We start from the raw sequence: 26,175 nt of genomic DNA, 5'->3' as shown, positions 1-26,175 counted from the left end.
TTGGGGGAGAACCAACTAATCACCAGAACTTCTCTGACGGTGTCTTGGCCAAGCACATTCCGGCCCTGCTACTTCTTTCATCTTTCTCATGCAGGTGACATTCCTGAGACTTGGGGTCAGGTTATCCTACCGAGTCAATCAACACGAGTCAATCAATAACTTAAGAGATCTGGTGACAGGACAGGAGGTGGAGCCTGGGCGGCCACTTTGTCTATATGACCCTTCCAGTCCCAGGGTTCTGAAAAGAAGTGGTGAGTTCAAAGCCATCTTCTACTGACTGGATACAGAACTTTCAGCCATGAAGGTAACAAGCATCCTCCTCCTCTGTGCCTTGGCCCTGTTGGGGCTATCTGGTAGGTGCCTGCATATTTTTCTGATTTGAGTAAAACCTGTTTGACTTGTTGCATTACTAAACCCATTACCTTCTAGATTTACAGTCTAGTCTTAGATCTTTTGGTCCTAGCGAAATAAGGTCAGGGGCCTATTCCAGGAGGCTTCTTCAAGCCCATAAGTGCCTTGCGGCTTCTTATGACATTTAGCTAGGGAGAGCTACCTCCTTACCTAGATCACTTCAGAAACTGTCAATATCAAAATCAAATCTCACCCACATTTCTTTCTTTGGATACTATCAGGTTAGCTCCTTTTCCCTTCATTGACCTCAACCAAAATGACCATCCTCTACATGATGTCTGCAAGACCTGTTATTTTCCGGGGAATGCAGCATGGCAATTTTAAGCATCTATCTGTGAATTGGATAAATGTGAACTGGATTAATAGGCAGTGTAATGTAACAGAGGGAATGAGTTCCTTAGGGTCCGATGTTGAGTTGTCAAAAGAGCTCCATGTTTAACATTACTTACAAAAAGACTTACATGTCATTCCAAGTTAGTTTTGTTATCACAAGACCTGGTTACTGCTAGTGGTAACTGCTTTACAATTAGTCGTATAAACTCTTCACATATTCATCTATAAACTGAATTAAAGATACTTAGACTTCTTACATCACTAATTGTAAGATCAAAGGTCTAGTAGCCAGTTGTGACAATGTCAGTGAGCATTCAGAAGATATTTGCTCCGTACCTGATACATTTCAAGCAGTAAGTAAAATCACTTCTATTTTCAAAGAAATGGGTCAACTTTTGTGAAATGCTGAACTAAGATATTTTGATCATAATCAAACTTTTGCTTCATTTCCTTGACGCTTCAACAGGCAGGGAGTGATTGGACACCAGTGAGATATCCTTGAGAGAAGACAGAAATAAGAAAAGGTTGGCGGGGGGGGGCAGAAGAGGCCAGCAGAGAAGTCACCAGTCTTCAATGGAAGCTGAGAATTCTGAATAAGAGCACAGCTGGCTTCTCCCATTTAGGACCCAACCTCACAATGTCTGATTTATGTTTTATAGGCAACACTAGAGCTGACTTGCTGGAAAGACAGGTAAAGACAATTTTGTACTTTCTTATCTCTAGGGCTAGAACTGTTTGCCCCAATCAATGCACATTCAAGCGTTTCAATTTCAATTTCACCTGAAATCAGGACAGGTGTGTGGTGCTAGCAAGTCTTAACAAGTATGGAGAGTAACAACAGTTTCCCCACAGGGGCTTATGCTGAAGAACAAATGCACTGACACACAGGCAGTTTCCATGTAGTCATACAGCCGTCGCTGTGAGGGGGTTTTATATATTTTGAGGCTAGCTGGTAGGACAAGGATGTTGGGTGGCATTCTTTTTAACTTCACCCCAAATAGCCCTTCCTCCTTAGGGCCAGCTTGACCATGCTGGCACAAACTTTTCCCAGTCCCCTAGGTGGAGCCCTAATCTATAACTAACAAAAGAAAAATAATAAACTTGGTTCTTCCTCTAGAAAAATATTCTATATCTAACTTTCCTATTTTTTCCTTGTGTTTATAAGGTAAATTGCAATAAATCTGAAGCCCAGAGGGGGAAGTGTCCCTCTTTTCATTACATTTATATCTAGTGAGGGGATAGATGACAAACTTAAAGGGCATGAGTGAATAAATTACACTAATGATAAGGGTTGTGAAGAAGTTCTGGTACCATGTGGAACCTAGACTGGTTAGATCAGAGAATGTGCCCCTGAGTGAAATTTATTTTGAGTCATAAAGGATAAGTGAGTGTTAGCAAAATACTACTGGTGGGTAGAAGTAGTAGAGTGAAGGGGTTAAGAGCCAAAGCTCAGGACCTAGACCAACTAGGTTTGAATCCTGGATCCAGGAATTACCAGCTATGTGGCTTGGGTGATTTAATCTCTATGTGCTTCACTGTCTTCCCTGGAAGATGAGTATAATAAAAAGTTCAAAGGATAGTTTTGAGGTTGAAAGAGAATAGTACATGAAAGCAAGTATAGCCTAAGACAGCCATTTCATAATTCTGAGTTCTTGCTGATGTCGACGAAATAGGCTATGCCAGGACTCCAAGGGAACAAAGAACTTGGTGTTGTCTGTCACATGACTGAAAGAAGGGCAGTGTGACTGGGCCAGAGTGAGCAAGGAAGACATGCCCATGGTGTGGCTGACCTGAGAGGAACCAGCGCCAGTAGTCAATATAAACCTCAACATTATCACACTCACCTCATTTAAACCTCACATGACCGTCATGAGCTAGTTGGCGAAGTGAAAATACCCTTCTCACTGCACAGATAAGGTGACTGAGGTTCAGAGGAACCAAGAGATCTGCCAATATCTCACAACTTGTAAATAGCAGAGGCAGTCCATACAGTCAGGCTTTCTGATTCCAAACCCTGAACTCTTTCTCTCGGACACTCATTATCACTACCCCCACCGGAGTCAGGCTTCTGTCTTTAAGCTAATCAACTCCAGGGAAGTGAAAGCTGTTTTAGAGATTTTGTTATAAACTCGAAGACTACAAAATGATGGAAAACAATTCTGTTTAATTCCATTTTCAGGCTAAATGTGACAGTGAAATACCTGGATGTACCAAGATCTATGCTCCTGTCTGTGGGACTGATGGAAAAACTTATTCTAATGAATGCTTGTTATGTGTTGAAAATAAGTGAGTACGAACTTGAGTGTCTTTTAAAACGTATTTTTAACCTAGTTGTCTTCACATTTTCATATATTTTATCCCAAGTTCCAACCAATATATCAATAACATTAATCTTACCACAAGAGAAATAAAACAAGTAGTTTTCCAAAAATAATTCTCAATCTCTTCTTCTCCTTATTCTATATCTGGTATGATTCTATCCAGAGACATGCATACATTTATGTGTGTATTACAATAAAAGACAATATTTATTGTGTCAAGCATTGTGCAAGGCACTTAATATTCATGAGTCTATGAGGTACATAATACTAAGCCCATTATACACATGAAGAGATTGAGACTGAGCTTAAATTACCTGCTCAAAATCAACCAGCAGGAAGTGACAGATCTGGTTCCAAATCCTTGCTTTTTCAACTACATGTTTTTTTGAGAGAGAGAGAAAAAGAGAGGGAGGGCACACGCACACATGGGCACAAAAGTTGGGGAGGGGCATACAGAGAATCTTAAGCAGGCTCCACACCCAACATGGAGCCGGACACAGGGCTTGATCCCATGACCCTGGGATCATGACCTGAGCCAAAATCAAGACTCAAATGCTTAACCGACTGAGCCGCCCAGGTGCCTCTCAACTATGCTTTAAAGTCAGGCACCAGCCTAAGTAAATTTGTGAGATACAGAAGAAAAGCCAACATGTTTAAACATGATTAAAAACAACTAATTATGCCTGCTAGGATTTGGAAAAGTTTGGACACTTTCTCTAGACCCTCAAGAAGGAGAGTGAGGCATTCCAATAAGGAGAAAAGCTGAACAAAAGGGAGAAAGGAATTAATCACATAAGATAAACGTGTTAAGGAAAGGACAGTGGAATGGAGGAGGAAAGTATCTGAATGGTTCTCTCAACCGGTTTTTAAAAAATCATGTATATGACAAAAAAACATGCTTTTCCAGCAAGACAGTGGATGGTCTAGATTTTCAAAAAGCTAATACACCCAAAATACCTTTAAATTAAAAAAAATCAGGGGCACCTGGCTAGCTCAGTTGATAGCACATGTGACTCTTGATCTTGGGGTTGTGACTTTGAGCCCCTTAATGGGTATAGAGATTACTTAAAATTAAAATCTTTAAAAAAATCATTCTTGCTGATGGTAATGATTGTGTTAACTAAAGCCCTCAAAAATGCATATATGAATCACATAGATTAGGTGGCCAAAAATATATTTTCATAGCACTTTTATTTATGGAGATGAGAGCCGGCCTCAATGAAGCTCATTTTCTGAAGTGATCACAGGTCGGGAATCAAACTCAGGCACTCAGAGAAGCAGATCTGCCACAAACTTTCTACTTCACATAGCTACTGAACACCTAACATGTGTCCAGCAATGTGCTAGTTTCCTCTGCTTTCCTTGTGCTTTTGAGTAAGAGAAATTAACTCATCAGGGCAAACAAGGTAGCTTCTTGTAACCTGTGAAAAGCGGCATCAAATGAGGTGTGAGGAAAGTGCTACAGGTGTGAAGGAGAGAATCAGATGTCTTCTCATTGAAAGGGTCAAGAAAGGATTCATGAAAAGGATGTCATTTAAATAGGGCTCTGAATTTTGGTAGCAGTGCAAAAGCATTCCAGGTTAAATAATGGCGTAGAACAATCAAAACAAATAAAAGAGATTGCGCAAGTAGTCCAGAAAACTCTAAGTTATTCTTAGAACTGATTTAGTATTAAAGGGTTTGATGTAAGCTCAAACGACTGCATATTATTTCCATTATTCCACAGTCTAAGTTCCCAATAACATGATCTCTCTTCTTGGTCTGCTTTAAATCACTTCAGAAAATTCTCAGTGTTAGCAAGCATTGTGGAAATAGGGCCCCAGGGAGAGAGATCTATCATTCTGAAGTTTTAGAACCAAAATATTAGGTGTTCTGCTTTGTGGTGAATTTATTTCCACACTAAAGATTTGTAAAAGGAACTCAAAAACACTTGTTAATTTTCTCATGATCTAGGCTGTTGACATAAAGGTCAAACATCCTATTTCCATCCAAGGGGAGGAGAAAGCAATTATAACAGCCTTGAGATTTAGAAACTTTCCAAGTGCCAAGACCAAAAGGCCCAATATTTATAGCAAAATATTGGGAAAATATGAGTTTAGAGCTGAGACACATCATTCATTCAGCTTTTAAAACCTACCCATCCTGCTTACTTGTTCTATTTTTTCAAAAATATTCATATATGGGAAGAATATTTAAATGCCAGAAAAATGTAACTTCTCTTCCTGTATCTCTCAGATAAGTAAACAGGTCTAGAGAGAAAATGTGGTTTCTTCTAAAGTAAAATATTTTCAAATGTACCATGTTGCGTTTCTCTCTACTGCCCACTGAAAGCCCCAAATGAATATGGTGTAGAGTTAACTAGAGCCAAGCTCTAACCCATGTTGGTGGGTTATGCTTGCATCTCCTAGCTCATTAATGTGCTTGTCAGATATAGTCAGTCAGGACTTTTTTCTGTCTCTTCTATGTCTCCTTAGGGAGCCTGTACTGTCAAATTCTGTTCTATAGATCAGCGTTCTCTGGTAGAACTTTCTTCAAGACGGAAATGTTCTATATCTGTGTTGTCTAGTATGGAAGCCACTAGCCACCAGGGCTTAAAATGTGGTTAGTACATCTAAGAAGCTGTATTTTTAATATTACATCATTTTTTAACTGATTTGAATTTAAACAGCTGAATAGGAATGGTGTCTTCTCTACTGGACAGCACAGGTAGAGAAATAAGTCAATGTGTTTAAAAGTTTGCGCTGTGTATGTTAAAACAACTCAGACATAAGTGTTATGCATGAATAATAATTATGGAACAAAAAGACATTAAAAGCTCTTAAAAAGGTGGCACCTGAGTGACTCAGTCAGTTTAGCATCTGACTCTTGGTTTTGGCTCAGGTCATGAATTTGCAGTTCGTGGGTTTGGGGCCCCTGTTGGGCTCTGTGCTGGCAGTGTGGGGCCTGCTTGAGATTCTCCCTTTCTCTCTGTCCCTTCCCTGCTCATGCTCTCTCTCACAAAATAAATAAACTTAAAAAAAAAATCATCAAGGTCCAGATAAATACATGCAAAAAGATATATGGAAGTCAGATGTCCCCAAGTAACGGAGAAATAGAAGAATTTTTATAAACCAGTATATTCAAAGAAAGGATGGCTAAGAAGAGAGAGAGAGAGAGAGAGACAGAGAGAGAGCGAGAGCGAGCTCTGCAAACAATCTCATGAAGAACAATTACAGGATTTAAGAACATTTAGCTGACAGAAGAGAAAACTGGTTTGGGAAAGGTAATGAGTTGGGAGTGAGTTGGTAGTTGAGTGAGGTTTTTATCTGGAGGGGGGGATGCTTAGAGCTGGCAGTTATCAGGACACAGATATGATTTCCTTTTGTGAGATCCCACAGATATTAATCCCCAGAGTTCTAAGACAAAAGATCAGCCAATTAGAGCATCCTGGAGTAGGCCAGGCAGCAGCTAAGATGGAAATCTTGTGGCTAGGACAATGATATTAGGAGTAAAAGAACCAATGATGACTTAGAGGTTGATTTCACTGGTTTCCTGTAATGCCACAGTAGATCTGCACACTCTGTGAGGACAGATATTTTTCCTTTCTGTTGTATCCTTAGTGTATGTAAGCAACAGCATTGACCGATATTTGATGAATTTATGAATAAGTAAATGAATAAATGATTGAAAGACAAAGAAATGGGAATAAATCTGAAACCTTTCTATTTTAAATAAAGCTGATCTTTTTTCATTGTTTTTCTCCCATTGTCAGTTTTTTTGTCAGCAAAGTTTGATTTTTTTTTTTTTCCCAATCTCTTCTATAGGAAGCGCCAGAACCCTGTCCTCATTAAAAAATCTGGGCCTTGCTGAGAACCAAGGTTCTAAAATCCCATGTGGTCACCACAACGCCTAGCTGGCCTTACTGTTAAATAAAATGCATCTAAATACTTCCTGTTGTTCCCGAATGCTTTTTCCTCAAAGGCACATTTGATTACACTGGGGTCAGGGGGCTGAAACAAACTCAGAATGGAACAAATTTCACAAAACACAGCAATCCTGAAATTTTGGACAAAGTCTCCCTCATGATGCTTTTTCCTTTCCCATTTCCTACCTCACATTCTGAAAACTGGCTCAGGAAATGTGACTGCAGGCAGGACACAAATGATCATATAATCCCAGAGAGAATTAACTGGCATGAGAAGAAAGTTGGTAAACTCTCAGTCCAGAAACATGTTATCCACTACCTTTTGCCAACTGAAATAATTCCCTTAGGTTACCTTGGGATTTAATAGAGCATCTATGATTGTACCAGGACTCTTTGTAGTTGACTCAGATTTACATGTGAGCCACAATAACCCTGTAAGGTTATCCTTATCCTGTGGGTCAACTTACAAAAGTTAAGTAACCTGACTAATAGGCAAATAAGCAAATAAGGTGGCAGAGTTAGGCTTTTAAGCCAGGGCGGATTCTAAATGTAACACTTCGTGTTATCCACCTCAGGTGGATTATTCTTTGCCTATTTCTTCCATATGAATTTTGGGTAACATCCTCATATTAAAAGACCTATATGCTTAGGGACAGCAAATAAGGTAGAGATAGGGAAGTACCTCAAAAGAAAAAAGTATCTATAATCAATGAAAAAGACACAGAAAAGCAGCTTGAAATCCTGAGCTGTCATGAAGAACCAGCAGAGAGTGGAGAAGTGGACAGAGGTCTAAAAAAAGCCTGAGATGCACCAGGTACATCAAAATCTGTCCCAACACAAAATCTGTCCCTAAACTCAAGGTTTAGGTTAATTTGTTGTGCTATTCAGAATATGCGTGTCTTGAAGTTTAAATCTCACCAGTAGAGGATGCTGTGGTCTGCTGAGTGACTCAGCCAGCTGAGCCTAACAGCTCACCAAATACCGTGCTAACAGAGGTTATGGATGTAAGATGGCTTCCTGCATCTTGTCTATGATGCTAGAGGACACTTGAAGGGCACCCTTAATATGAAAGAACTTTGCCACAGGAAACGGAATTTAAATCATTGAATGGTAGAAATCGTCATGTCTAATTGGACCATTTTACAGGTTTGGAGAGAAGAGGTTTGGAGGTTACACTAAGAAGGAATACATAAACCCAGATTGTTCGCCTTTAATGGTTCTGTTCTGCTCTCTCACTCTCTCTCTCACACCCGTTAAAAGGTAAACAGCAACAACCTACATTTCTGCCCAGCCATATTTTGGAGGACCCCAATCTGACGATTGTCAACCTAAGTTGGTAGGACACAAAATGAGACAAACAAGAAGGGAGTAGCTGTCCCTGGGAAAGGACCAACAACTAATGGTACCTGAGAGCAAATTCACGAGTCACAATTCAAAGACCTAATTGTTACAAATGTTTTTGTTTTTGTTGTGTTTGTTTGTTTTTTTCTTGCCAATCTGAATTTGGAAAGGAAGAGGCAAGGACATTTTACCCTCCTCTATCGACCAGGCACCACAGATAGACATAGGGGCGCCCACTTTGGTACAAATGCTTACCCTTTAGGTGGCCTCGGCCAGTTTTCCCAGAATGCCCCTGCCGGCCTCCGAGAGAGCACGATGCCCCAGCGTTCTCATCCTGGTCACCAGACACGTCAGAGGAGGACCAATATCCCCTTTCCCTCACGGCGAGGGCTCGGCTGGGACGCCTTTGTCTGGAGGGCACCGCGCAGGTGCACGAGCCGCTCCCGGACAGAAGAGCTCCCGCGACGCCACGGTAACGCGAGAGGGTCTTTGCGGAGCTTCAGCTGCTCGTGCAGCCTTCCAGCGGAAGGGTTCGCCGCCCGCCGCCCGCCCCGGCCCCGCAACCGGGCGGTTTTTACAGCGGACGCCGAACACCCCGAACTCAGTCCCCCTTCACAGTCGGACCCGGTCTGATTTCTAAGCCGGAACCAGTCCGGCCCCGAACTTCTTCCGGTTTTGAAGTCGGACTAAGTCTGCCGTGGGACTCGGCCTGGTTTCGAAGTCAGACCCAGTCCGACTCCAGCCGGCTTGCGGGTCCAGTCAGGAAGAAGAAATGTTCCAGGAACGCTTGAGAGCTTCTCACGTAAAAGCTGCTGGGATCTCACAGGGGCGTCCCGACCACCTCCCGAGGCAGCGAGAAGCAGCGAGCTCAAGGATCCTGTTGCTGGAGCTCAGGGGTCTCAGCAGGTACCTGGGTCTGGTTGCTCGAGCTCAGGGGTCTCAGCAGGTACCTGGGTCTGGTTGCTCGAGCTCAAGGGGCTCAGCAGGTACCTACCTGGGTCTGGTTGCTCGAGCTCAAGGGGGTCAGCAGGTACCTACCTGGGTCTGGTTGCTCGAGCTCAAGGGGCTCAGCAGGTACTTACCATGATCTGTTTGCTTGAGCTCAGGGGGCTCAGCAGGTACCTGGATCTGGTTGCTGGAGCTCAAGGGGCTTAGCAGGTACCTTCCTGGGTCTGGTTACTCGAGCTTAGGGGGCTCAGCAGGTACCTGGGTCTGGTTGCTTGAGCTCAGGGGGCTCAGCACGTACCTGGGTCTGATTGCTCGAGCTCAGGGGGCTCAGCACGTACTGGGTCTGGTTGCTCAAGTTTAGGGGGCTCAGCAGGTACCTACCTGGGTCTGTTTGCTCAAGTTTAAGGGGCTCAGCAGGTACCTACCTGGGTCTGGTTGCTCGAGTTCAAGGGGCTCAGCAGTTACCTACCTGGGGTCTGTTTGCTCGAGCTCAAGGGGTTCAGCAGGTACCTGGATCTGGTTGCTCAAGCTCTAGGGGCCTAGCAGGTACCTACCTGGGGTCTGTTTGCTCAAACTCAAGGGGCTCAGCAGGTACCTGGGTCTGGTTGCTCCAGCTCAGGGGGCTCAGCAGGTACCTACCACGGTCTGTTTGCTCGAGCTCAGGGGGCTCAGCAGGTACCTACCTGGGTCTGTTTGCTCGAGCTCAAGGGGCTCAGCAGGGACTTGGGTCTGTTTGCTCGAGCTCAAGGGGGTCAGCAGGTACCTACCTGGGTCTGGTTGCTCGAGCTCAAGGGGCTCAGCAGGTACTTACCATGATCTGTTTGCTTGAGCTCAGGGGGCTCAGCAGGTACCTGGGTCTGGTTGCTGGAGCTCAAGGGGCTTAGCAGGTACCTTCCTGGGTCTGGTTACTCGAGCTTAGGGGGCTCAGCAGGTACCTGGGTCTGGTTGCTCGAGCTCAGGGGGCTCCGCACGTACCTGGGTCTGGTTGCTCGAGCTCAGGGGGCTCAGCACGTACCTGGGTCTGGTTGCTCGAGCTCAGGGGGCTCAGCAGGTACCTGGGTCTGTTTGCTCAAGTTTAAGGGGCTCAGCAGGTACCTACCTGGGTCTGGTTGCTCGAGCTCAAGGGGCTCAGCAGGTACCTACCTGGGTCTGGTTGCTCGAGTTCAAGGGGCTCAGCAGTTACCTACCTGGGGTCTGTTTGCTCGAGCTCAAGGGGTTCAGCAGGTACCTGGATCTGGTTGCTCAAGCTCTAGGGGCCTAGCAGGTACCTACCTGGGGTCTGTTTGCTCAAACTCAAGGGGCTCAGCAGGTACCTGGGTCTGGTTGCTCCAGCTCAGGGGGCTCAGCAGGTACCTACCTGGGTCTGTTTGCTCGAGCTCAGGGGGCTCAGCAGGTACCTACCTGGGTCTGTTTGCTCGAGCTCAAGGGGCTCAGCAGGGACTTGGGTCTGTTTGCTCGAGCTCAAGGGGGTCAGCAGGTACCTACCTGGGTCTGGTTGCTCGAGCTCAAGGGGCTCAGCAGGTACTTACCATGATCTGTTTGCTTGAGCTCAGGGGGCTCAGCAGGTACCTGGGTCTGGTTGCTGGAGCTCAAGGGGCTTAGCAGGTACCTTCCTGGGTCTGGTTACTCGAGCTTAGGGGGCTCAGCAGGTACCTGGGTCTGGTTGCTCGAGCTCAGGGGGCTCAGCACGTACCTGGGTCTGGTTGCTCGAGCTCAGGGGGCTCAGCAGGTACCTGGGTCTGTTTGCTCAAGTTTAAGGGGCTCAGCAGGTACCTACCTGGGTCTTGTTGCTCGAGCTCAAGGGGCTCAGCAGGTACCTACCTGGGTCTGGTTGCTCGAGTTCAAGGGGCTCAGCAGTTACCTACCTGGGGTCTGTTTGCTCGAGCTCAAGGGGTTCAGCAGGTACCTGGATCTGGTTGCTCAAGCTCTAGGGGCCTAGCAGGTACCTACCTGGGGTCTGTTTGCTCAAACTCAAGGGGCTCAGCAGGTACCTGGGTCTGGTTGCTCCAGCTCAGGGGGCTCAGCAGGTACCTACCTGGGTCTGTTTGCTCGAGCTCAAGGGGCTCAGCAGGGACTTGGGTCTGTTTGCTCGAGCTCAGGGGGCTCAGCAGGTACCTACCTGGGTCTGGTTGCTCGAGTTCAAGGGGCTCAGCAGTTACCTACCTGGGGTCTGTTTGCTCGAGCTCAAGGGGTTCAGCAGGTACCTGGATCTGGTTGCTCAAGCTCTAGGGGCCTAGCAGGTACCTACCTGGGGTCTGTTTGCTCAAACTCAAGGGGCTCAGCAGGTACCTGGGTCTGGTTGCTCCAGCTCAGGGGGCTCAGCAGGTACCTACCTGGGTCTGTTTGCTCGAGCTCAAGGGGCTCAGCAGGGACTTGGGTCTGTTTGCTCGAGCTCAGGGGGCTCAGCAGGTACCTACCTGGGTCTGTTTGCTCGAGCTCAAGGGGCTCAGCAGGGACTTGGGTCTGTTTGCTCGAGCTCAGGGGGCTCAGCAGGTACCTACCTGGGTCTGTTTGCTCAAGCTCAAGGGGCTCAGCAGGGACTTGGGTCTGTTTGCTCGAGCTCAGGGGGCTCAGCAGGTACCTACCTGGGTCTGTTTGGTCGAGCTCAAGGGGCTCAGCAGGTACCTACCTGGGGTCTGTTTGCTCGAGCTCAAGGGGTTCAGCAGGTACCTGGATCTGGTTGCTCGAGCTCAGGGGGCTCAGCAGGTACCTGGGTTCTTTGCTCGAGCTCAAGGGGCTCAGCAGGTACCACCTGGGGTCTGTTTGCTCGAGCTCAAGGGGTTCAGTAGGTACCTGGATCTGGTTGCTCAAGGTCAGGGGGCTCTGCAGGTACCTGGGTCTCGTTGCTCAAGCTCAAGGGGCTCTGCAGGTACCTACCTGGGGTCTGTTTGCTCGAGCTCAAGGGGTTCAGCAGGTACCTGGATCTGGTTGCTTGAGCTCAGGGGGCTCAGCAGGTACCTGGGTTCTTTGCTCGAGCTCAAGGGGCTCAGCAGGTACCACCTGGGGTCTGTTTGCTCGAGCTCAAGGGGTTCAGTAGGTACCTGGATCTGGTTGCTCGAGGTCAGGGGGCTCTGCAGGTACCTGGGTCTGGTTGCTCAAGCTCAAGGGACTCAGCAGGTACCTACCTGGGTCTGGTTGCTCCAGCTCAAGGGGCTCAGCAGGTACCTACCTGGGGTCTGTTTGCTCAAACTCAAGGGGCTCAGCAGGTACCTGGGTCTGGTTGCTCCAGCTCAGGGGGCTCAGCAGATACCTACCTGGGTCTGTTTGCTCAAGCTCAGGGGGCTCAGCAGGTACCTACCTGGGTCTTTTTGCTCGAGCTCAAGGGGCTCAGCAGGTACCTGGGTCTGGTTTGGAGCTCGAGGGGAGCAACAGGTACCTACCTGGGTCTGATTGCTCCTGGTTCCTTCTTCCGTCACCAGGACTGTGAAAACATAAACATGAGGCATATTACAATTTCAAGACTTTATGTGGACAAAAATGGATTCGGATCCAGCAACATCCAATCTAACAGATCGAAAGTAGCTCCAAGGAGCTGCACAGAATGAAAGACATTTACAGCCAGAGGGGAGCAGGAACGAAGAGGTTACACTACTAGACAAAAAGGCTGGTTGGTTACTGGAAGGTTACCTTCCTTTAGGGGATGAGGGGGTCTATTGGACAGTTTACCTAACTAGTGCTTATCAGGCAATTCCAAATTGACTGGTTTAAGATTCCATTTCTGGGAGAGTGGAAAGTGTAATTAAATTACTCTTTGCTTTGGTGGTGTGGGTCTGTCTTGCTTTTAACAGACCCATCAGCATGTGGAGGGGCACCTGGGTGGCTCAGTCCGTTAAGCATCCAGCTGTAGCTCAGATCATGATCTCATGGTTCTTGAGTTCGAGTCCCCCATTGGGCTCTGAGCTGTCAGCAGATTCTGTGTCTCCCTCTCTCTCTGCCCCTCCCCTGCACACACTCTGTCTCTGTCTCTCAAAAATAAATAAATGTTAAAAAATAAAATAAAACATGTGGGTTGCTGCATTCATGTCTGGTGGTTACATTTTAAAAGACATATTTACAAACGGAAATGTGTTTAGAAGAGAAAGGCTACCAGGATTAAAAAGAATTTGAAAATGTGTCCTATGATAAATGGTTGAAAGAAATAGGAAAATTTGATCTAAAGAAAGGAAAACTTGTGGGAATCTGAAAGGTCTTTTCAAACCATTTGAGAGAGTGTTGCCACCATGAAAGCAGAAACATCCTTTTTCATGGCTGTATTATAAGCTGGAGGAGAGTAACATCTAGGAGCTACTCAATTAATACTCTTTTTGTTACATACATGAATGGGGGAAAGAGGGATGAACATATTCTGGTTGGCCCAAAGGGAGAATTTAGGCTAATTGGTTAGGGATTAAAGGAGGCTGATGTGGGCTCAGTGGGAAGGTTTACGCTAGGATGGTTTAAGAACAGGGGCTCTGGTTTCGAGTGCTCTGCTGGAATCCGGGTTTCCCACCATTTAACCACATGACCTGGGAGAAGCCAGCGAATTTCCTCATCTCTAATATGGGATGAATAGTAACAGGTTCCTAACAGGACCATGTATGCCATACAGTAAGTGCTCAAGAATTACTAACTTTTTATTGTTGTTGTTATTATTATTATTCATCTTGTAATCCTTTGAGCTCACTAAAAAAGGTCTCCTGATATATTAACATTTTCCTGATAGAAGGAATTTTATTTCTTCCAGTAACAGTTCAATGCATTATTGAATAGTCAGAGGTTTTATGGAAGAGATTACTCAGTTGTGTACAAGATCGCACTAAAATCTCTCCGCTTTTAAATGTAAAAAAAATTAGAGATATAAACCACACTCCCCCAAATAGGGACATGGGTGACCGACAATTTTATGGGTGGAGCAGGGTTTCAAGGTCCCGGCAAGAAATAGGGTAATAAACCCAGTTCCTACTGTTAGGTCTTAATCCCTGAGTAAACCTAAGAACTGTAACCCTCTTTAAATGCCAGAATACAACAACTCGAGATAAACTCCAAGGAAGCATGGTCACAGGTCCAATAGAGTTCTGTACAGTTTCCTTTACTGGTTTCAGAATATTTGAAATATGGAGCTATCAGAAGGGAATAGTATATAAAAATATTTTTGTCTCACTGGAGAAGTTCACTTGTTTGAAATGAAACATTTTTTTAAAAACTGTGCTTGAACCTTCTGAGAAAGAGGGACATGACTAATATTGTAACTTCAGTTCCATTTCTCTGATCCAATTTATACCCTATAAACCCTAGCTTAATCCAACTAAGTGAAAATACAATTTACTTGCATAGTTCAGGAAGCTCTTACCTTTGAAAGCCTTAGCACTGCCACCAATTTCCTTTTTTTTTTCATTGTTTAAGCCATAGCTAACTTTTAGCTCAAAATATGGACTATATAGACCATAAAATGATGTTGAAGAAGGAATGACATAAATCTTTTGCCTTTATACAAATCAGTATTCACTGAAAGGTACAAATAACAAACAAAAAAGGCTGGTTGGAGACCAAGGCACCAGAACCTAATTGTGTAGTGTGCTGTCTTTGCTCTTGCTGTTTTTAGGTGCCAGTCGGTAACCCATCCTCATCACAGGTGTGGTCATGAATAAAGAGTGTAAAGTAAAATTAATACTACTCTTTTGGGTTTTTTCACTCCCTGCTGAAGGAAGCAAAAGAAATAAGAGAAAGTTGGCAATTAGGAGTCACCAGGGCAAGACTTGTGTAAGAAAAGTAAACACAAAGAGAAAACAGCAGAGAAAGTAAGAAAATACACATGTGTGGAAGTTACAAGGGGGAAAAAAGTAGAAAGAGCCATGCATACTTAAAAAAAATTTTGAGATAGGGGCACCTGGGTGGCTCAGTTGGTTAAGCGTCCGACTTCGGCTCAGGTCATGATCTCGCAGTTCGCGAGTTTGAGCCCCACATCAGGCTCTGTGCTGACAGCTCAGAGCCTGGAGCCTGCTTTGGATTCTGTGTCTCCCTGTCTCTGCTCCTCCCCTGCTTATGCTCTCTCTCTCTCTCTCTGTCTCTGTGTCTGTCTCTGTCTCTTGCTCTCTCTCGGAAATAAAGAAACTTAAAAAAAATTCGAGATAAGCACCTGAATATAAAAAGAGAAGCACAAAGAGAAAAATTAGTTAAGTTTTAATAGCAAATGTGGTTCTGAAGGGCCGAACCTTATTATATTTTGAACTGTTCATGCTGAATTTCAGCTTTTTAGAGCTCCTTCATTTACTGAAATGAATTATATGTGTTTTTTTTTAAAACTTATAACACTATTTTGAAGTAAAAACTTTTTCGAATTCTGGAGATCTTTAAAATCTTCAAAAAACAGCTTAATAGAAGTTAACTCTCAGACCTTAAAGATGTGGCATCAGGTGAAAGTTAATAAAGAATAATAAAGATAATAGGAACTAACATGTATTGAGTAATTCTATGTGTCAGACCCTACATTACATGATTCCCATGAGTTCATTTTCCCATTGAATCCTTACCACAAACTCTGAGATCCTCATTTTAGGAATGACTGAGATCCTCATTTTAGGAATGAGAAAACGGAGATTCTCACTCAGGGGTAGAATTAGTCAAACTGCACAGCTCCTTTGCTTCTTTGTCATGTTTAACCATCCATCCATCACTATTGCCACTGCGTCTGCCTTCTGTAACAATTTGCACCTATGGCTTTTCCTTCTTTAAAAATTATTACTTTAGGGGCACGTTGGTGGCTCAGTCAGTAAAGTGTCTGACGTTGGCTCAGGTCATGATCTCACAGCTCGTGGTTTCGAGCCCCACTTCGGGCTGTGTGCTGACAGCTCGGAGCCTGGAGCCTGCTTCAGTTTCTGTGTCTCCTTCTCTCTCTGCCCCTCCCCTGCTCATGCTCTCTCTCCCTCTGTATCTCTCAAAAATAAATAAACATTGAAAAAAATATTTTTATATTAGTACTCCAGGGGTCATCTGGGTGGCTCAGATCATGATCATGCACTTTACAAGTTCAAGCCCTCCTTGGGCTCTAGTTCAGGGCCTGGAGCCTGCTGCAGATTCTGTCTCCCTCTCTCTCTGCCCCTCCTCCACTGACCTTCTGTATCTCTCTCTCTCTTTCTTTCTCAAAAATAAACATTTAGAAAAAAAGGATCTGGGGGTACTCAACATTTTTTGAGAAGTTGGGTTTTCTTCTTTCATATTTTGTGACAATTCCTGTGTGAAAATTATTGTGTGAGGAAGAAACTTTTCCTCAACCAATTAGACTCAGACACTGGGAGCCTACAAATTAAAGTGACAAGTAACCAATTAATAGGAGAAAAACCATTCATTCATGTGCATATATGGAAGTTAACAAAAGAAGTAGGCAGCTCTCCAAACAGTTAGAGACTTACATGCCTAACTCAATAGAGGAAAGAGCAGAAAAGACTTCTATGGAAAGAACAGATAGGTTTCTTTAGGAAAGACAAATGGGTTTTTTGGAGAAAACAGATTGAGAAGTTTGCGATGTTTCTCTACGCAGATGTGAGTGGTCTTTCCATCTTCTTCAGGGCCTTGGTTATACTTATAGTAGTATATTCTTCCTCTTCCTCTTCCTGGTAGACCTGCCCCACGGAGGGAATTTATGTCAGCCTTATTTCCCAGAAGTTGCTGCTTTTAGTCAGATAAGAAAAGCTATGAGAAATCTTCCTTCTGTTTTTGTTTTTAAGCTCAAATGTTTTCAGCTTAAAATATTTATCATACCAACTCTGGAATTCCTAGTGTGTCGCTAAAATTGAATTACATGTTTAAAAATTTTCATCAAATGTTTTGATTAAATGAGGTTGTGATGAAATTTTGAACAGTAGAAACCTGAAAAAAAAAACAACAAAAACATCCTTATAGGAAAAATAATGCCTTCATTAATTAGGTTGTTAACTTTTTATTTTCCACTTGATTGAACATTGTGTATTTATATTTTTGTGACCTTCAAAACCCAATTTAGGTTTTGTTTTAAATTACATACATAATATCTAGCATTTATTCTGCAGTTGCAACAGTTTTACTGTGCTACAATAATTAATAGACTATTTTTTTTGCTTCCATTAAATTATACTCTCACCAGGTCTGAAATATCGGCATCAGAATCTTTCCTTCCCACAACCCAAAGGAGTCTTAAAAAAAACAAAAAACAAAAAAAACCAGCATCCTCCCGCACTACCATATTCATTGCAGTATTATTTACCACAGCCAAGATATGGAAATAACAGAAGTGTCCACTGATGGATGAATGGATAAATAAAATGTGTACACACACAAGAAAATTATGTAGCCATAAAAAATCAAATCTTGCCATTTGTGACAACATGGATGGACTTTGAGGGCATTATGCAAAGTGAAACAAGTCAGACAGAGAAAGACAAATACTATATGATCTCACTTTTAATTGGAATCTAAAAAACAAAACAAAACACAAGCTTATAGATACGCAGAGCAAAATGATGGTTGTCGGGTGAGGGGAAGGAGGTGAGCTGAGTTTGCCAGGAACAATCTGTTCATGAAGCTATTTCATGGGTATTTCCAGGAGTGAAGATCCACTAGAAACTTTTTCTGAATACTTCCATGTGGAGTAAATGATATTAATCACTGTCATACTATGATTAGGCAAAAAATGGGACTTTGGTACTGTGCTTCCAACACTTCTTACCTTCATCGGCCTCAGGTAAATAATGTATGCACTTTTGTCTCTGCTCTCAGTGGAGGAAAGACAGAAGACGAAAAAGGCAAGGGGTAGTTAGTACCCAAAGAGATTGGAGTATTTTGTAGAAAGACCTTTCTTAACTTCCATAACACCTGGTAGTTGTTGATTAGAAAATGGAGCCCATTTATTTGCCTCATGTTATGACATGTGACCTGTAAAACCGATAAAACTATCAATATTTTAATATGTTGTCAAAATGTTCTAATTTGGCAGGGTCTTTTTTGTCATTGTTATTGATAAAGTATATGATGCAGACACTAAAGCTCGGGCACTGTTTTTACATTGTCTTCCTTCATCCTTCCTCTTCCTGAACTTAGGAAATAGACCCCCCTACTCATAGCTCCGCTCTTATTGTGCTCTAACTTGCTAAGTAGGTGAACTTCATTTTTGGTGTGGTCATCACATAAATGACCTACTCTTCTTGACCTCTCAGAGATGAGACCATTCCTTCCATTTTCTTCCTTCTAGAGACTCAACTGTCCCCTTAGTCATCATCATATAACCTGGAATTCACACTGACTTCTCCTGTAGCAGTATGTTTCCTCTTACACGAACACTCTTTCTTCCTAATCTCTCCCTCCCCTTCTATCTATCACAAGGTCTTTTACATTTACTCCTTTAAAAATCAATCTAGGTAAATCCTTTTAGTCCATTTTCCTGGTGAGGGTACTGAACTTCAAAAATTTCAGGGACTGCCTACTGCCTAAGAAGAGCAGGATAAGAATGCCTGTTTGACTCCCATGATACCATGCTGCTTCCTCCATGCCTTAAATATTGTCCCTTAATGTGAATTATGATAGAAGAGATCGCTTAATCTCTACATGTACCATTCATTTTTGGTAGACAAAAAAGGAAACAGCTCCCACACATAAGTAGCAAAAGTGTTCATATATATTTACCTGAGGTGTTGAATGTTTAAAAAATAATTTAAAAGTACTATGTTTTTAATTTTAAAAACAATTTTTATCTCTGAGTATTTTCTCAGTTAAGAGAGAACAAGCATTCCAATTTTTGACATTAAGAAGTATGTCCTTATATGCAAAGAAGGTGGGAACCAGTGGCCTTCCAGATAGAATAAAAGCTTTTACTTCCTCATATATCTTCTGGGATTCAACCTTTTCCTAGGTCCTAATTTAAACTCCACTTACCCTGCCCTTTCTCCCTCACACGTTAGATTTACTTCTAGTTACTTGGAAAATGCTTTTCTGCTTATTCACTCCACCTCTTCCCTTTCCATCACTCGTTTCTTCTTAAATGGATGAAGTGGGTCAGTACCCTTCTGTTGAGCTCTGGAGGCCCTGTGTACACACCCCTTTCTACAGCATGCCTCATGCTTTCCTTGTCCATATGTGTGATCTGTGTCTCATTATTTTAAAATTCCTTAAGAGTAGAGGACATGTCTTGTCCCTACCTTTGTCTTCAGGAGACTCAACAGATGCTTATTAACCTGAACTTCCCTAATTAACTCTTACTATTATAGTCTCCCCAAAACTACAAATCCAGAAATTAAAATGAAATCTTACTTTTTCAGACTGAAAACAAATTCCAGTTAAATGCAACGGTTGTATAGATTGTTATTCCAGGTATCTTGTGGTGATAAAACATGTACAAAAAATTGATTATTTGAAAATCATTTTTATATATTTTCTAGGTTTCTTCTTAAAATGATGTGAACTTTTTAAAATGTTTTTTAATGTTTATTTATTTTTGAGACAGAGACAGCGCATGAGCAGGGAGGGGCAGAGAGAGAGGGAGACACAGAATCCAAAGCAGGCTCCAGGCTCTGAGCTGTCAGCATGGAGCCCGTCGTGGGGCTCAAACTCATCAACCACGAGATCATGACCTGAGCTGAAGTTGGACGCTTAACCGACTGTGTCACCCAGGAGCCCCATTTATTTTTTTTAAAAATTTTTTAAATGTTAATTTATTTGAGAGAGAGGGAGAGGGAGGGGCAGAGAGAGAATCCCAAGCAGGCCCCCCTGCTGTTAGCAGAGAGCCTGACATGGGGCTCAGTCTCACAAACTGTGAGATCATAACCTGAGTCAAAATCAGAGCCAGGTGCTTAACATACTGAGCCACCCAGGTGCTCCTATGTGAAGTTATTTTAGTTGACAGTTACTCAGGGTGGTCAAGTTAAAGATGCCTATGGCTGTAGGGATGAAAATTACACATTGGCCAACATCATGGGTTTCACCTGGTGTGATCTGGCTACCTCCACTGTTGAGAATCTACTCTAGAAGTTGATGCTTAGTCCCTGTATTAGCATTATTCCAGAGGGAACCAGAAAGTTTCTTGGTGGCAGGTTGGTTTCACTGGACCCCTTCCCTAATAGAAGGGGAAATGATCTGTCCTCATTAGAAGAGATAGTTATTCTGAGACTGGATCTCTCACTCCTGTGTACAGTTTCCGTGTGTCGTTTTCCTCTGTAGGTAGCATTGTGAATGCTTTATTTGGCATCTTAATATTCCATATAACATTGCTGCTGAAATTGTTTCATATTGTAGCTGTAACACATTACCACATACTAAAGCCTTAAAACTACATAAATTTATTCTCTTAACATTCTGGAGGTGTCAACAGGGCTGGTTCCTTCTGGAGGCTTTGAGAAGAGAATCTGTTACTTTGCTTTTTTCAACATCTATTGGCCTGTCTGTATTATTTGCCTTATGACTTCTTTTTCCATCTTTGAACTGTACCACTCCAATCTCTTCTTCTATCATTACATCACTTCTCATCTCCTATACCAGTATATCCCTCTTATAAGGACACTTGTGATCACATCACTGGGACCACCCAGAAAATCCAGGATAAGCACCGTATCAAGAGCCATAACTTAATCACATGAGTAAAATTTCTTTTGCCATATAACATAACACATTAATAAATTCCATGTGGTAGGTACACATCTTGGGGTACCATTATTCAGCCTACTATAGCTACCAGTGAATTGATGCCACAGGAAATAAAGTGTGTCACTGGGGCCTCCTGAAATTCATTGATCTTCTGATATACTTCATCAACGAGAAACAGTCAGTCCTACAGAGCATGGGATGACCTTCTGAAGACTTAGTTACAGTATTTCCTAGCAAAAAACACCTCCAAAGATATGATGCTCTCCTAAAGGATGTGATATACTTTGAACCAGCAGTCAGAATATCTTGTTTCAAGCATAACCAGAATAGACACTTTAGGAAATCAATGGACAAAAGTATAGCCAATGACCAACTTAAATAATTTTGGCTTTTCTTTCCCTATGAATTTAAGCTGTGATTTTTTTTTAAAGGTTTTAATTCCCAAGGGACAATGTTTCCACCCCATGACATAATGATTTCATTGAACTAGAAGATTAGCTCGTCCCTGGCCATTTGGGGATCCTCATGTCACTGAGACAACAAGCAAAGCAGGGTCACTGATCTCTGTTATTAAGGAAAAACAAGGTGCCCCTCTATGATGGAGACAGGGCAGGTTAGTTCTGGACCCCAAGGGATTCTCCAGGGTGTTTCTCGGTTCTTCTAAGTTCACTAACACAGTTCATGGAAAACTACAGCGACCCAACAGAAGGATGACTAAGAACTTCAAGAAGTGAGGTTTGAATTTCCCCACCAGGTAAAGGATCTCAACCAGATGTGGTGCTGCTGGCCATCAAAGGGAACCTGCAACAAGGAGAAGAGGAGAAGAGTGAATTACACTTAGAATCATAGACTGGAGACCTTCTAACAACCATTTATAGAAATGCTGACTTGTGGCAGTTATGTAGGATTTCTTCCTTAGATGTAATGTAGTATTTGTATGTATGAATCCATTCTTTTTTCTCTCCCTTTCCCACCCTATTTTATGTAAGAAGTGAGATGATGGATAATTTTACAATTCAGTATTTTGATTATAGGACATCCAGGGTGAGAACATTCCTGTCTGTGTGCAAAGTAGCTTATTGTGTCAGGTAAGAGCACCTTGTTGCGGTTGTTGTTGAGTGAAGTTTAAATAAGGGTGGAAGAGAAATGAATGAAAACTGAGTAGCAAGAGGTGGGCCATGGTGATTCTTTGTCTACTAATTGGCAGCTTTATCCATATTCTTCAGGGCTCTTTTCTGTACTGGCAAAAATGGCAGCCCCCAAACCATATTTCCCAGGTTCCCTTGACACATGAACCTAAGACATACAAAAAGGAGGTAAGAGGAAAGCCATTTTATTTTCTGTTATTGATGGTACATTGAGAAATGGCAGCAGCATCAGTAGATGTGTCATCTTCTGAGTTCCCGCTCAGCTCTGAGGGGTGGATGCCAGCAGAAGCAGCAGCCAGGCCCTCAGCAGCGGCAGTAGGATTATAAGCTCCTGCATTCCTGCTCAGCTGCGGGGGGCAGTTTCAGCACCAGTAGTAGCACCCCTTCACGCCTCTGGCAGGAGCAAGCTGGGGTCTAGTCCGAGTTCAAAAGCAACTTCTAGTTTGTAGGTAATTCTCTTCTCTCTTTTGTTGCTTCAGCCTTTTCTAAGAGCCTTGTTGTAACCAATTCCCTACATTCAGTACCCCTTTTAAATATTTAGAATAGTCTCTGGGCATGACATTAACTGATACAGATATGGACCGCCGATTTATAAAAAAAAAAAAAAGTTTCCAAAGTTATCTGCTCTTTCTAGTCACTATTTCCTACCCTAAACTGGGGCTAGGTTATTGTTTGGGAAATTAGCCCAATTATCTCAGGGTAACAGTGTGGCATGACTGAAGAGGATGGCTAGTCAGGATATTGGTCCAGGCTGAGGGTGAAGGATCAGGATCCTATCCAGAGATGAAGCTGTTGCGTTGATGGATCCTAGAACAGAACTACCACTCACTTCCCTTCTTTCCCCTGCTGAATCAGAATCTTTTTTTTTTTTTTTTTTAAGATCATGTATTTTTGAAGGGTGAGAGAAGGAGCAAAGAGGGGACAGAGAGGATCCAAATGAAGCAGGCTCCATGCTGTCAGTGCAGAGCCCAATGCAGGGCTCAAACTCATAAACTGTGAGATCATGACCTGAGCCAAATTGAGACACTTAACCAACTGACCAACCCAGGTGCCCATGAATCAGAGTCTTTTGAAGGCAAAGGGATAAAACACCAAAGACTATGGTGAGTGTGTGAGCCAGTACAAAGAGAAGATGCTAGTCTGGGGAAGGAAGAAGTAGAGAGGAGATGCTGCCTTCCCCTCATCCAAAGAGCCTCTACCCCTACTTGTTCCCCTTGACAGCTACTACTAATGGGTAGCCTCTTGTCAGTCCAAAGGCATAAGTGCCTAGACACAGCCTCCCCAGGCTCCTCCATGAGACTGCTGCTGATCACAGGCAAAATCAAGCAAAATGTCCTAAGCCTGGAGGATTCCTGGATGAGCTACTTCTTCTGTTCAACAGGTAAAATTCGGAACATCGTCTGACAGGAGAAAGGGCCACTGTCCATGGAACAAGAAAGCACAGCCATCAAAGGAGACAAGTCGAGGGACAGAGGATGCCCATTGGCCCCTAGCCTTCTGTGTAGAAGGCAGTGAGAACAAGGCTTCTTAGACGTCAGAGGAGAGAAACATGGAAGGCATGGGGAAACATACCTAAGGATCAGGGCAGATTGTCTGTGAGGAAAAGATTATCACTGTTCTCAAAGACATCCCTGTGCTACATTTTTCACTTACTTCATGCCCCTACAACCAAACTTCTTCAAATCCTGCCCCAGTGTAACTGATGCCCTTACCTCTCTCATTTCTACCTTCCTCTGATCTTCCCTTCAACTATTTTTACCGTGTTTAGCTAGAGTTCTCTTGCAAGACAGTGATCATCTCTGAGAACTAAAAGGGGTATTTTGCCCACCTAACTAGGAAGGAGGCTTATTAATTATAATTTTGGAAAGCTAGACAGTTTTCCTCTCAGACATTCAAATAGTCAATGGCCAGAGGTTACTTACCTGATATGAAGTACTTTTAATCAAACATAAATAAAAAGTACTTTCACTCAAACTGGTATCAATGACGTAAGTTTTAAAAGAGAGAAGACGTTAAATTTGGCCTATTTTAAGGAATTTGTGTGAAATATTCTGAGTGTCACTGGGGCAGGCAGAGACCAAGGCTGGGACAGAGAGCAAAGGCCCCTAACACTCAGGCAGCACTTGCTTTCTCTAGACTGTATTGTCTGACGTGAAGTTTCTCTTAGGGCCCAGAAAACCCGTATGTGAAGACTTGGTGCTCCTTATGATGCCCAGCATGGCCCTGATGCCAGCCAGTGAGGTTACGTGTAATTTTCCATGCATCCTTTCGGAAAGAAGTAGATTTCAGGGGTCACTTGTTTCTCATTCCCTGAAAAGGAAAACAAAGCGTTGGGCAACAGATAGAAACATCTGTGTCTGTTTTCCTCGACTTTTGATTTCTACTCTTTGACACTCACCAAATCACCACTTGTCTAATTCCCGTTGGAAACGAAGGAGAGGTGTGTATACTTCAGTTTCTCCCCATGACGCCTCTACATTCCTGAAACCAGTTAAACTGACTTCAAGATAATTGCTTGAAATTAGCTTCAAGTGGGCAAGATTTGCTAGGATCAGCTGTTCTCCCTGAACTGGGAAAGAACACTTTAAAGTGTGAGAGAAGGAAAACCATAGATGTAAGGGGCACTGAGAACAAGACTAGCCAGAAAGCGTAAGGAAAGGGACAAAGCAAAACCAAGTCAAACATTAGGGTGGGATTTCCCAGGGCTCAGAGCATACCCATATGATATACATATCAAGGCCGTTTTTAGTGTTTCCCTCCCTCCATCCCAACTAAACTCTCCAATTTTCTTTGCCAATTTCAAGTTAACTTAGGTACTCACCTGACCCAGTTTCTAAATCTTATCTTACTGTTTAACCTGCTGTTTTCTCAACATTTATGGCTGGATATATCGATTGCCCCAGGCAGGCCAGGTTAAAGACATGTCCATCTGTCTCCAGAACAGCTTAATTTAAATAGGCACATCCTCCTTGCTGCAAACAAGAGGCTGTTTTTAATTGATATTTCAGGAGGGGCGCCTGGGTGGCTCAGTCGGTTAAGCGGCCAACTTCGGCTCAGGTCATGATCTCGCGGTCCGTGAGTTCGAGTCCCGCGTCGGGCTCTTTGCTGACAGCTCAGAGCCTGGAGCCTGTTTCAGATTCTGTGTCTCCCTCTCTCTGACCCTCCCCCGTTCATGCTCTGTCTCTGTCTCAAAAATAAATAAACGTTAAAAAAAATTAAAAAATTAGTTGATATTTCAGGAAAACTGGGATATAGTCACTTCCCCTAAGAAAGAGCACTGCATTTCTTAAAGCCACTGGGAAAGGATGATTGATGAGCCAAGGTTTGCATTTCACTATACATAACCAAAGGAGCCTACATTCAATGTGCTGTCTCTTGATACGTAGTCGATGGAAAATATTTTTCCAGCTTTATCTTTCGAAAAGTATATTTGAAATAAGAGAGAGCTATTTAAGTGGCCTCCTGTATTTTAATATTAGGAGTATTAATACTAGACCACAAATGAGTCAATTTTCAATATAAAAACTGGTATTTTAGGGCCCTTGGATGGCTAACTCGGTTGAGTGTCTTGACTCTTGATTTTGGCTCAGGTCGTGATCTCGGGGTCATGGGATCAAGCCCCGCATCAGGCTCTGCACTGAGCATGGAAACCTGCTTAAGATTTTCTCTTGGGCTGCCTGGGTGGCTCAGTTAGTTAAACATGTGCCTTCAACTCATGTCATGATCTTGCCGTTTGTGGGTTCAAGCCCTGTGTCAGGTTCTGTGCTGACAGCTCAGAGCCTGGAACCTGCTTCAGATTGTGTCTCTCCCTCTCTCTTTGCCCATCTCCTGCTTACACACACTATGTCTCTCAAAACTAATAAACATTAAAAATATTTTTTTTAAAAAGATTCTGTCTCCCACTCTGCCCTTCACCGCTCACTAGCTCTCTCTCTAAAAAACAAACAAAAACCTGGTATTTTAAAAAGTCATTGGGTAAATACAAAATTACCAACTTTCAGCCCTTACACCAAGGATGATCTGTATATGGAAACATAGGAGAATTTTTGAGATCAGAAATACTGATTCTCAAAAGAGTATTCTAGAAATGAACAGGAGATTCTGACTAAAAGACTTCTTTCTACAGCTTGGTGTAGTGTGTTCTGTATGATTTTCTGGATCCTCCAGTAAATCTGCCTTCATG

The 26,175-nt window shown here is 43.1% G+C and overlaps 3 protein-coding genes across 3 annotated transcripts in view; 2 read left to right on the top strand and 1 right to left on the bottom strand.

The window, feature by feature from the left end:
* SCGB3A2 (secretoglobin family 3A member 2) overlaps positions 1-8,772 on the bottom strand; it is a 42,077-nt gene extending 33,305 nt beyond the window's left edge. Inside the window, exon 1 of the mRNA XM_053222860.1 lies at positions 8,502-8,772. Coding sequence (XP_053078835.1) covers positions 8,502-8,535 — 34 coding nt within the window. The 5' untranslated portion in view covers positions 8,536-8,772. The remainder of the gene's footprint in view (positions 1-8,501) is intronic.
* SPINK1 (serine peptidase inhibitor Kazal type 1) lies at positions 227-6,994 on the top strand. The gene is made up of 4 exons (XM_015083165.3): positions 227-353; positions 1,404-1,435; positions 2,924-3,030; positions 6,869-6,994. Exons 1-4 carry the CDS (start codon positions 299-301, stop codon positions 6,912-6,914), a joined length of 240 nt encoding a protein of 79 aa, XP_014938651.1. The 5' UTR covers positions 227-298; the 3' UTR covers positions 6,915-6,994.
* The window catches only part of JAKMIP2 (janus kinase and microtubule interacting protein 2), a 217,447-nt gene continuing 199,245 nt past the window's right edge, over positions 7,974-26,175 (top strand). Inside the window, exon 1 of the mRNA XM_053222839.1 lies at positions 7,974-9,216. The gene's annotated coding sequence lies outside the window, so the exon portion shown is untranslated. The remainder of the gene's footprint in view (positions 9,217-26,175) is intronic.

The sequence above is a fragment of the Acinonyx jubatus genome, chromosome A1, assembly GCF_027475565.1.
Source record: "Acinonyx jubatus isolate Ajub_Pintada_27869175 chromosome A1, VMU_Ajub_asm_v1.0, whole genome shotgun sequence".
Taxonomy (NCBI): domain Eukaryota; kingdom Metazoa; phylum Chordata; class Mammalia; order Carnivora; family Felidae; genus Acinonyx; species Acinonyx jubatus.
This window is presented reverse-complemented; position numbering and strand designations above follow the sequence as displayed.

Bases quoted from the DNA above. Each gene is read 5' to 3' on its own strand.
- SPINK1 (XM_015083165.3), top strand. From the start codon at position 299: ATGAAGGTAACAAGCATCCTCCTCCTCTGTGCCTTGGCCCTGTTGGGG. The intron at 354-1,403 runs GTAGGTGCCTGC...TATGTTTTATAG, and splicing joins GGCCCTGTTGGGGCTATCTG to GCAACACTAGAGCTGACTTG. The intron at 1,436-2,923 runs GTAAAGACAATT...TTCCATTTTCAG, and splicing joins CTGACTTGCTGGAAAGACAG to GCTAAATGTGACAGTGAAAT.